We start from the raw sequence: 12633 nt of genomic DNA, 5'->3' as shown, positions 1-12633 counted from the left end.
CCGCCCTTTGCTGAGGGATAATGTCTGCTGATCTACCTAGTGCAGATATGTGAAGGACGGGCGAGCCGCCAATTGATAAAGCTAAATATTTATCGTATATAAAACACTTTAAGAGGTCTAAGAACACTGTACGCTATCTACGTAAGAAGTACCGTAAGGGTACGCAAGTTGTGTAGTGATCGCTCAACCGTAGTCGAGACGCTCAAGCGTCACGTTCGCTTACGGCCCAGTGATCACAGGCAGGCACGCTATTGGCTGCCGACTAACGTAATGATTCGCTATAGCGTAGCGTACGCTCGGGACCACGAGGAGATCACCAGCGGTGCAGACGCTTACAACGTTAAACCTTTATATCTATACCTTTAACGATGAGATGCACAGTATACCTTAGTGTAGAGACAGAGTGTAAGTGCAACCTGGTGTAACCTGATTAACTACAAAGCTGCTTGAGCGTCACCGACGCTCAGAGAATACTTAACCCTATAAAGAATACACAGATACCTGGGCTTAGGGTCCAAAACCTATTATATGTATTATAACTATTATACTTGCAAAAGGAATCACAGTACAAATGATACACTACAATATAACATAAACCAACTAACCAGATAAACTACACAGGAAATACAATACAATACAATTAAAGGAAAATACGAGAGGGATAGAGAGAGAGAGAGAGAGATGGCTCACAGTAAGACAATATGATTACGGAGAAAACTTACGCACAAAGGGAAACGATCGCATGCGCCTCGATATCCAGCTCCCGATTATCAGCAATGAGAACCGTTGAAGAGAGTGAACTGGATACGGTCGGCCTGCCTATTTATGCCCCACACACAATACAATTCAATGGTCCCTACAATCTCATTGTTCATTGGACACAGGAATTCGGCATCGCATTATAACAAAAGGTCATAGGTTGATTCATACAGGTGGGCTGTGACTATTTCCAACTGCTCAGGTGGGAGGGAAACTGGGTTTCCCGCCGCATGGGTAATAAAGTGCAAATAAAGTAAATGTTCATAAACTTCTTATGTCCATAACTATTCGCACGAGCGATTGATCTGCTTCAAACCAACACCGGAATATTTCTAATTAAATACTCTTCCGATGGATACTAAACACCACTGTATTACTCCTGTCTGACCCTTCGTATCAAACAAAGAGGGATTCCTCTGTTCATAAACATTCTATATTAACCAAACTTTCAGAATCTATCAAAGGGACCATGATCTACAAAATACATTATTACTGAAAATATGTAATGATTGAGTCGCACGCTATGATCGCATAAACTCTACCGTAAATACGCATACCATGCGCCTGCGGGTGCCCGCGACTGTGAGTATGCGCACGTACGGGAGAGCGTACGCATGCGCAGCACGGACCTGTGTGAGGTGCAAATATGGTAGTGTGCATAGAGATATTTTTCTGACTTTGGCAGTCTCCATGCACCACACTACTGTGCCATCACTGTATCTCCCTGCACCACACTACTGTGCCGTCACTCTGTGTCTCCATGCACCACACTACTGTGTCGTCACTCTGTATCTCCCTGCACCACACCGCTGTGCCGTCACTCTGTATCTCCCTGCACCACACTACTGTGTCGTAACTCTGTGTCTCCATGCACCACACTACTGTGTCGTCACTCTGTATCTCCCTGCACCACACTACTGTGTCGTAACTCTGTGTCTCCATGCACCACACTACTGTGCCGTCACTCTGTATCTCCCTGCACCACACTACTGTGTCGTAACTCTGTGTCTCCATGCACCACACTACTGTGTCGTCACTCTGTATCTCCCTGCACCACACCGCTGTGCCGTCACTCTGTATCTCCCTGCACCACACTACTGTGTCGTAACTCTGTGTCTCCATGCACCACACTACTGTGCCGTCACTCTGTATCTCCCTGCACCACACTACTGTGCCGTCACTCTGTGTCTCCATGCACCACACTACTGTGCCGTCACTCTGTGTCTCCATGCACCACACTACTGTGTCGTCACTCTGTATCTCCCTGCACCACACTACTGTGCCGTCACTCTGTGTCTCCATGCACCACACTACTGTGTCGTCACTCTGTATCTCCCTGCACCACACTACTGTGTCGTAACTCTGTGTCTCCATGCACCACACTACTGTGCCGTCACTCTGTATCTCCCTGCACCACACTACTGTGCCGTCACTCTGTGTCTCCATGCACCACACTACTGTGCCGTCACTCTGTGTCTCCATGCACCACACTACTGTGTCGTCACTCTGTATCTCCCTGCACCACACTACTGTGTTGTAACTCTGTGTCTCCATGCACCACACTACTGTTCCATCACTCTGTGTCTCCCTGCACCACACTACTGTGCCGTCACTCTGTGTCTCCATGCTCCACACTACTGTGCCGTCACTCTGTATCTCCCTGCACCACACTGCTGTACCATCACTCTATCTCCCTGCACCACACTACTGTGCCGTCACTCTGTGTCTCCATGCACCACACTACTGTGCCATCACTCTGTATCTCCCTGCACCACACTACTGTTCCATCACTCTGTGTCTCCCTGCACCACACTACAGTGCCGTCACTCTGTGTCTCCATGCTCCACACTACTGTGCTGTCACTCTGTATCTCCCTGCACCACACTGCTGTGCCGTCACTCTATATCTCCCTGCACCACACTACTGTGCCGTCACTCTGTGTCTCCCTGCACCACACTACTGTGTCGTCACTCTGTGTCTCCATGCACCACACTACTGTGCCATCACTCTGTGTCTCCCTGCACCACACTGCTGTGCCATCACTCTGTATCTCCATGCACCACACTACTGTGCCGTCACTCTGTGTCTTCCTGCACCACACTACTGTGTCGTCACTCTGTGTCTCCATGCACCACACTACTGTGCCATCACTCTGTGTCTCCCTGCACCACACTGCTGTGCCATCACTCTGTATCTCCATGCACCACACTACTGTGCCGTCACTCTGTATCTCCCTGCACCACACTGTGTGCCGTCACTCTGTATCTCTCTGCACCACACTCCTCTGCCATCACTCTGTGTCTCCATGCACCACACTACTGTGCCATCACTCTGTGTCTCCCTGCACCACACTACTGTGCTGTCACTCTGTATCTCCCTGCACCACACTGCTGTGCCATCACTCTGTATCTCCCTGCACCATACTGTGTGCCATCACTCTGTGTCTCCCTGCACCACACTGCTGTGCCATCACTCTGTGTCTCCCTGCACCACACTACTGTGCCATCACTCTGTATCTCCCTGCACCACACTGCTGTGCCATCACTCTGTATCTCCCTGCACCACACTTCTGTGCCATCACTCTGTGTCTCCCTGCACCACACTGTGTGCCATCACTCTGTGTCTCCCTGCACCACACTGCTGTGCCATCACTCTGTATCTCCCTGCACCACACTTCTGTGCCATCACTCTGTGTCTCCCTGCACCACACTGCTGTGCCATCACTCTGTATCTCCCTGCACCACACTTCTGTGCCATCACTCTGTGTCTCCCTGCACCACACTGCTGTGCCGTCACTCTGTGTCTCCCTGCACCACACTGCTGTGCCGTCACTCTGTGTCTCCCTGCACCACACTGCTGTGCCATCACTCTGTATCTCCCTGCACCACACTGTGTGCCATCACTCTGTATCTCCCTGCACCACACTGTGTGCCATCACTCTGTATCACCCTGCACCACACTGCTGTGCCATCACTCTGTATCTCCCTGCACCACACTGTGTGCCATCACTCTGTATCTCCCTGCACCACACTGCTGTGCCATCACTCTGTATCTCCCTGCACCACACTCCTGTGCCGTCACTCTGTATCTACCTGCATCACACTACTGTGCCATCACTCTATATCTCCCTGCACCACACTGCTGTGCTGTCACTCTGTGTCTCCCTGCACCACACTACTGTGCCGTCACTCTGTATCTTCCTGCATCACACTACTGTGCCATCACTCTGTATCTCTCTCTCTCTGCACCACACTTCTGTGCCATCACTCTGTGTCTCCCTGCACCACACTACTGTGCCATCACTCTGTATCTCCCTGCACCACACTGCTGTGCTGTCACTCTGTGTCTCCCTGCACCACACTGCTGTGCTGTCACTCTGTGTCTCCCTGCACCACACTGCTGTGCTGTCACTCTGTGTCTCCCTGCACCACACTACTGTGCCATCACTCTGTGTCTCCCTGCGCCACACTACTGTGCCATCACTCTGTGTCTCCCTGCACCACACTGTTGTGCCATCACTCTGTATCTCCCTGCACCACACTGCTGTGCCATCACTCTCTGTCTCCCTGCACCACACGGCTGTGCCGTCACTCTGTGTCTCCCTGCACCACACTACTGTTCCATCACTCTGTGTCTCCCTGCACCACACTGTTGTGCCATCACTCTGTGTCTCCCTGCACCACACTGTTGTGCCATCACTCTGTATCTCCCTGCACCACACTGCTGTGCCATCACTCTTTGTCTCCCTGCACCACACTACTGTGCCGTCACTCTGTGTCTCCCTGCACCACACTACTGTGCCATCACTCTGTGTCTCCCTGCACCACACTACTGTGCCGTCACTCTGTGTCTCCCTGCACCACACTACTGTGCCATCACTCTGTGTCTCCCTGCACCACACTACTGTGCTGTCACTCTGTGTCTCCCTGCACCACACTACTGTGCCGTCACTCTGTATCTCCCTGCACCACACTTCTGTGCCATCACTCTGTATCTCCCTGCACCACACTGCTGTGCCGTCACTCTATATCTCCCTGCACCACACTGTGTGCCATCACTCTGTGTCTCCCTGCACCACACTGCTGTGCCATCACTCTGTATCTCCCTGCACCACACTGCTGTGCCATCACTCTGTATCTCCCTGCACCATACTGCTGTGCCATCACTCTGTATCTCCCTGCACCACACTGTGTGCCATCACTCTGTCTCCCTGCACCACACTGCTGTGCCATCACTCTGTGTCTCCCTGCACCACACTACTGTGCCGTCACTCTGTGTCTCCCTGCACCACACTACTACTTTTTCCCTTTATCTGTGAATATAAGTTTTGTGTGTCGTTATAAAGACAATGTAACGCTGTCTGACGTCTCTTCCTAAAAACTAAACGTTCTTATATAAACGAATGATCATACTCAATGAACAAACTGGTGACAGGAAAGTTACGAAGTGATTGATAAAGATGAAACCCTGGGGCACCGTCCCTCTCTGATATAACTAATGCCACGTGCAAGTAACTGTTCATGTGTCACAGTTACCTGTCGGAGCCTGGTTACCCTGCGCCATCGCTGCTGTAGGCATAGAATGGGGTGTTATTAGTACACCTGAGAGGTAGTTATACTGCAGGACAGATCATCCTGTATACATGGGGTAATGGGCACAGTAGCCCCCTGAGGACATCCTAGGGACTTATTTACAAAGCTTTATTATACAATATGTCGGCATCTACTGTAAACACTTGGTTAGGACATGACTGAGGGAGCGTTATCCCATTAAGCAGGACAGTGGCCACCAGGAGTGCACCTACCTCCAACTTGGAGTCCTCCTTACTCCTCCGCAGCAGCGACAGCTCTCTCTGTAGGTTCCCAAGGTGGATGGACTGTTGCGCCAGAGCAATAATGCAGAGGAGGACGCCCAGCCAAGCCCCCAGCCCTGTCCAAATACCCCTGGCCAGCTCCGGCAGCACCCTGGCTGGAGGTACCTGGGGCATAGTTTTGCACTGCTTGGCCGCGTGCAAATTGAGGAAGAAGATAGATGGGGAGGGTGGGACGGGGACCAGGGGATTAAGGGATTATTGCATCATGATCTGAGGCAGTCGGGGGGAAATGAGTTTGTATAAAGATGGAATATGGTATATAGGAGAGAAGTGAGACAGAGGGTATAGTGGAGAGAGTGAGGCCGAGCCACAGGTTGGGATTATCCCGGCATATAATCTCCGGAGGACAGAGGAAAACAGCTTTCTCAGCCAAGGGGGTAAGACAGCTAGAAATGGAGCAATGAAACTGAAAGTGGACGAGGAGAGAAGAGAAGAGGGAATAACAGCAGAAAGAGAAGGAGAAAGAAGAGGACGGACAATCAGGGTCATGCAAGTGGCTGCTACAAGCAGGAGATGCTCCTTACAGGAGGCCGTGTAGGATTTGTAGATGCTCTTCCCCCCAGGACTGCTCGGGCAGGTAATACACCTTCAGTAATCGATGAGGATAAGGGAAGCGACTGGTTAATGACTCATCAGGAAAACCCTGATATGCAAATCAGGCAACATTTAGGGAAAGGCTGAGCTGTCCTGTACACCTCTGCCAGTGTCCTGTCTAACGCACAAGACACAATGAGAGGCACACTGCCAGCACACAGCCAGGGGAACGTAGGGAGACGGTCGCTGAAGTGTCAGCTGTTGGAACGAGCACTTCTTGTCGCAGCGGCAGGCGTGAAAAGATTACATCTCTACTGGCGGTAATGAGTGAGGTAAGACTTCTCTGTCTCTCCAGAGTTTTGTGGGACTACACGTACCAGCATGCCCTGCCGGACAAAGGGCCTAATTCAGACCTGATCGGTGCTGTACGTTTTTTGCACAGCAGCCGATCAGGTCTGAACTGCGCATTGCGCCGGCGGTGCTGGGCGTCCCCCCGCATGTCTGTGTGGCTGATCCGGTCTGAATTAGGCCAAATACTGCGGGCAGCGCCGTAATCAGGTCAATAAAAATACAGGGTTAAATAAAATATAGCTAATGCCTTCCCCTAAGAGCTTACAAGTTCTTGTGCCAGGTAATGCTGACTTATTCTTCCAGGGAACTGACCTTTTGAACCATTAAGGAGGTAATTGATCGGACTGACAGAGGTTCCCTCCTGTCCCAGACGTGCGTCTTTGAGGGCGGACCTATTGCGTTGTCTTTGGGCGTACCCGGTGATACGCTGATTTCGGACTCAAATCTGAAGATATGTCACTCGCCACTTAGGGGTCTTATGTGCTAATCCTTGGAGAGAGATAAAGTCTCAACCAATCAGCTCCTAACTGGCGTGTTACAGGCTGTGTGTAAAAAAAATGACAGGAGCTGATTGGTTGCTACTTTATCGCCGTCCACTTTATCTCTCGCCAAGACTTAGGACATGCTTCAATAAAATTAAAGAAAAGAAAAATACTTTATTAAGATCTGATTGCAGTTGATTCAGAGAATAGAAATTGCTGGCTGGTGATTCTGGGATTTGTAGTACCCCAAAAAGCTGGAGGACACCAGCTTACTTAAGCCTGGGATAAGAAATCATTGCATTAATGCTTTATAACTGTTCTATGTGGGAGAGAGATAAAGGGCCCGAATCATGTTTGTAAGTAAAGCAAAGAAAAAAGCAAGTAACTGTCTGGAACGAACCATTTTGGAATGCAATGGAAGCAAATACATTTCTATTGTTTCTGTGCAGGGTAAATACTGGCTGCTTTTGCATGTAGCCCGCACAGGTTAGACAGGTTTATTTTTACTTCAATTTAGATATCAATTTGAACACACTCCACCCAAATCTAACTCTCTCTGCACGTGTTACATCTGCCCCCCCCCCCTGCAGTGCAGCATGGTTTTGGCCAGTTCCTTGTATTTTTTTGCTTTACTTACAAATAAGAATCAGGCCCAGAATACAAACCAATCAGCTTCTGTCATTTTTCAAACACTGTAAAATGACAGAAGCTGATTGGTTGGTGCTCTATCCAAGGTTTGATAGGTCCTCCCCTATGTGTTATTGCAGCCGGTGCGGCCCTAACACGGGCACAGTGCAGCGTGAGAGTTGTCCTATTGTGTGACCTCTCCAAAGTAGAGTCAGACATGCATGCGGCGGAAACGGTGCTATAAGTTGCTCCATTATTACCCACATGAGAGGCAACTTTTTCAAAATGATTGAGGTTCCTCACCGTCACCGTCACCAGATTCCTGAAAAATGTGTGTTGTCATTCTCTGACCGACCCACAGGCTCCAGTGGATGCCAGCTGTGATCTGAGAGCTCGGGCCCCGAGCACAGACCCCGCTGGGGCCACAGCAACCTCTCCTTCCCTCCCAGCTGCAGGATCTGACCCAGGGGTATCTTAAGAGAGGAGGGGGCCTGTGTGTACACTCTGAGTGGTACCCCTGCTCTCAGTCTACTGCACATGCGCAGGTCTTCCGAAACATGGCGCCCGCCACGTTTTGGAGACAAAAGTCAAACCGCGCATGCGCGGCGGCCATTTTTAATGTGTTTTTTATTTGGCAGCGACGGCTGCTGCTCCAGTGCCCGGCGGTGGACTTCGGAGTATGAAAATATGGGTGCAATGTGTGCAATTATGATAGAAACGCCGGTGATCTGACCACGTGCCGGCATCAGTAATTGGTGTCTCATTGGTTTTGTAGGCTGATGCCCAATATCAGAACAGTGTAATATATTGGATTGGTGTGATGGTTAGCATATGGCCTCACAGTACTGAGGCATTGGGCTCGGTTCCCAGCACGGCCCTAACTGTGTGGAGTTTGTATGTTCTCTCTCTGTGCCCTGCGCGTGTTCCATCCGGGTGCTCCGGTTTCCTCCCACAATCCAAAAATAGACCTGGTAGGTTAATAGGTTTCAGACAAAAATTAACCCTAGTGCGTGTGTACAGTATACAGTATAGATTGCAAGCTCCACTGGTGCAGGAATATATTTGTGCGCTGCGGAATTTGTGTGCACTATAGAAATAAATGGAAATAAATTAATAAATAACACAGACAGAAAATTCAGATGTGACACTTCATCTACGTTTGTGTAGATAAGAGTCAGTAATTGCAACACCCAGCTATGTATAAAATATAGTTTTAATATAAAGTGATCAGCAATATATGAATTCAGCAAATACCAGGTTATGACCTGTACACAAGAGTGGTGATCGGGAACGGCCTGAGCAGTGATCTGGGGGGATTGCAGTGGGGTCTGGTGGGAAGCAGGACACTGCGCAGCGACCGGATGCACATTCAAGTTCCGGATAGCCTGATCCTGCCGGACCTTTAATTCCTCCTTTGTGTCTTTGCAGTCCCAGCAATGTGTCCTGTTATTATATAGTTATAATGTGTGGCCTATAGTCCCGAGATATATATCACACACACACACACACACACACACACACACACACACACACACACACACACACACACACACACACACACACACACACACACACACACTAAAGGCTTTTGTGCACGTTCATGTCTTGTCCTGCGTCTTTGGCTCTGCAGGAATGTCTCGGGATTAGTTCTGAGGCCTGCGGGGTATAAGTACAGTAGTGCACGCAGGAAGTGAGTGTGAGTTTTGGCTGCTGGCGTTTCATTAGCAACGCACACAGACCGGGGACAGTGCTCCGCGGATTGCGGCACGCACAGAGCACATGGTCAGGCAGCATGGACCACGTGTGCCGATGGCTAATTTCATCCCAATAGGGGTACAAAAACTATTAACTGGGTACAGTGGGGTCTTCTAACATTATTGGCCGTGGCTCTGAATCCCGCACAGCTCCGTGCATGGCCGATATAGACAATTTTAGCAAGCTGCGCAATTTCCACATGTATTAGGCATTTTATTCATTTTGGCCTATCTCCAGCTGATTCCGAGTCGGACAGATCTTGACCGGATGTCTTCTTCCATTTCTGTCCCTGGGGGTTATAATCCATGTTGGTTCCCGTAGATCCTGCCCCTTGTAAAACTGTGACACGCATCATTTATTTTCCGCTTACGATCCGTGGGCCTGATTGAGGGGTGGATGCTACAGGGAGCCATAATATGGAATATGCCTTTCCCCTGTGCATCAGCGTGCAACGGAGAGTGCGAGCCCTGAGCTGCCCATTTTACAGTGCACCTGCATCTGTGGTTCTGACCGCTCCACCAACTGTGCACCAACAGCCTATGTCCCGCTCAGTGTTTGCTTCTGAAATTCATTCAAACATGGCCTCCGTGGCTGTGGATCTGCATTTGGGAGTACAACCGCGTTCCCTGACAAACCCGTGGCACTCCCACAGCACGCCCGTGGAGACGGACTTTTTTTTTTTTTGCAAACACTTTAGGCCACCTCCCAGGAACCACCCTGGAACACCCATGGTTGTGCACCACCAGCGGTATTGCTGGTGGCTCTGCACGCAAAAGGGGGGCGAATGCGCCATCGTGGTTTTCTGGACTTTTCGTGCATGCGCAGTAGCCAATAATCACTCAACTGCGCAATCATCGGCACTGCGTTCACCTCTGTGTCAGGCCCGGCGTCCCATTGTCTGCATTGCACATGTTTGGTTGTCTTGTAGACACGCGTTGGCCTGGTGCCTACATACTGTAGCTGCAGAACAGCAAACCATATTTCCCACAATAAACAGCACAGTGGATAGTAATAAGAAGAACTCTAAAACCGACTGTGGTTCACTTATCTGAGTAGCACAGTCTTCCCTCGCCTGCTTTCTAGTTCCTTCATTCCTAACCGCCTCCGCTTGCTGCCGGCAACTCAGGGCACCTGTCGTTTGCATTTCCCTTACCATGTGAATTTATGTTTCGCACAGTGGCCAGTTCTGCTTTCTCATTGGTTGCAGTGACCCTGAGCCTGATGAAGCCACATTGTCACTTGCATTGCCTCCACTGTTTGCAGTCTTGTCCTTTGTGGTGCATCAAGGACCTACCTTTCCCATTCACTGTGGAACCCAATATCTTCTAAATTTGGATCCACTGTCACATTGCCCAGCCCGTGATTCCCATGGTGTGATCTGCAGCACATTCTGGAGTCTTGATCTCGTGCCAGGTTAGGACTATAAATACATTCTAGACTTCCTCTTTGATATGCTGAACTAGAATTGAAGCACATAGTGGTTTATATCTGGTTGTGGTCTTCTCGTTTTTTGGATGTGTTACTATTTATTGGTTAATGTTCCGTCTATCCAGCATCTGGGATTACAGTGCATCCAATCTCTGTAATTCCTCATTTGAGGTGCGTCCTCCAGAATGTCCTCTGGTGCCTATAGTCCAAATATGGAGTCTTATAGTCTAGAAGAGGACAGAAATTCTCTCTCTCGTTCCTCTTCCACCCCCCTACAAAGCCAAGCTTCAGTGCACCTGGAAGAGTCCAAAGTATGTGAGAAAATGATCTACCCGCAGGCTGGCCTTGGGGAGGGTGCTGATACGAAGGGATTTGCGGGGTTGGAGGACCACAAGCCCCGAAACGCTGCAAGTCTTTAGTTTGGGGTCACCGATACTGGCGGCGGTAGCAGAGAATTCTTGCAGGCAACGGAATATCAGATTGCCATCCAAGTGTAGGTCCAGCTTGATGTAGCTGCTGCGGTCCTCATTGAAATGCACCTAGAAGGGCAGGCATGAAGAGATTGGTGGAAATAAGGACACAATCTTAAAACGTTAACCCACCGGAAGAAGGACAGTAAGTAGGGTGTATATACCTGAGGTTGTGGAAGACAGTGAAAGAGGGACAGGGTGATGACACATGCAGGATGAAAGAAAGAAGGAGGGTATATATATATATATATATATATATATGTGTACTGGCAGCCACTAGAGGGTGCCCGATGGACCAAATGACCTCTTTGTATGCTGCAAGCCGTCACAGGTGAAAGTGATACTGCAGGGAGATGTGAGCAGTGCGGTGATTGGGAGGAGGAGGGGTCGGTGCTGGGTCTGCAGATGTTGTGGGTGAGGAGGGGGCAGATATCCAGCTCAGCTGCTTTATATATACTGCGTGACGGTGGAGGGGCGGAGTCCTGTGCTCGCCCCTCCCAAACCCCACACACCTGCTGTGCAAAGTGAACGAAAAGACGAGAAATCTAAATCAAATCAATATTTGGTGTGACCACCCTATGCCTTCAAAAGCATTTTTTTCAACACCCGCCTAAAACTTTTGCACAGTATTGTATATATTTAATAATATACACTGTGAGCTTGACTCAATGCACAGCAATCGCACTGTTCTCACATGTGCCTAAATCCTAGACTACGGGGTAAATTTACTAAGATGAGAGTTCTATTTAAGAAGGAATGTTGGCCATAGCAACCAATCAGATTCTATTTCTCATTTATCTAGAACCTTCTAGAAGACTGGACTCTCATTGGTTGCTGTAGGCAGCATCCGAGAAAAATAGGAGTGAGAGGGAATGAAGTTGATAAGATGGCTCGTAGGAGGCACTGCCATTTGATAGAGGGGTTGGTAGTACATACTATATGACTGGAGATAGGTTAAAGAAAGGAGAACCGCATGATGAAATTGGTTGATGGGTTGGGTGGTAGTTATTACAGTCTTGTAACTGAATATCTAGTAAACAGAGTACATGGGGTTTAGTAAGCAGGGAAGATGTTGAGTGAGGGTTTGAAAGTTGAGTGAGGTTTACTAAGATGAGAAGATGTTGTCCGTAGCTCTTCTAGATGGATGAAGTGTGAGAATACTGTGGATGGAGGAGTGAGTGCTGAAGAAGAGGACAGAGAACCCCCAGGATGTTAGACCCCTCACCTGGCAATACAGATAGTACAGCCCTTTCTGGCTCACAATAAACTCCCCACTTGCATCATTATATTTGACGGGGCTGGTCGAGTTCCTTGGGACCTCAGTCCAGTACCGGATAGTACCATCGGAATCTGC

General features: G+C 49.3%; 1 protein-coding gene across 1 annotated transcript in view; it reads right to left on the bottom strand.

The window, feature by feature from the left end:
• Window positions 1-12633, bottom strand: part of LOC134934157 (uncharacterized) — an 83051-nt gene that overhangs the window by 33373 nt on the left and 37045 nt on the right. The window contains exons 6-8 of the mRNA XM_063929655.1: window positions 12505-12629; window positions 11106-11348; window positions 5564-5824 (exon numbers count right to left, since the gene is read on the bottom strand). Coding sequence (XP_063785725.1) covers window positions 5564-5824; window positions 11106-11348; window positions 12505-12629 — 629 coding nt within the window. The remainder of the gene's footprint in view (window positions 1-5563; window positions 5825-11105; window positions 11349-12504; window positions 12630-12633) is intronic.

Source organism: Pseudophryne corroboree, chromosome 6 (assembly GCF_028390025.1).
Source record: "Pseudophryne corroboree isolate aPseCor3 chromosome 6, aPseCor3.hap2, whole genome shotgun sequence".
NCBI classification, from domain to species: domain Eukaryota; kingdom Metazoa; phylum Chordata; class Amphibia; order Anura; family Myobatrachidae; genus Pseudophryne; species Pseudophryne corroboree.
The sequence above is the reverse complement of the archived record's forward strand: the minus strand, read 5'-3'. Positions and strand labels throughout refer to the sequence as shown.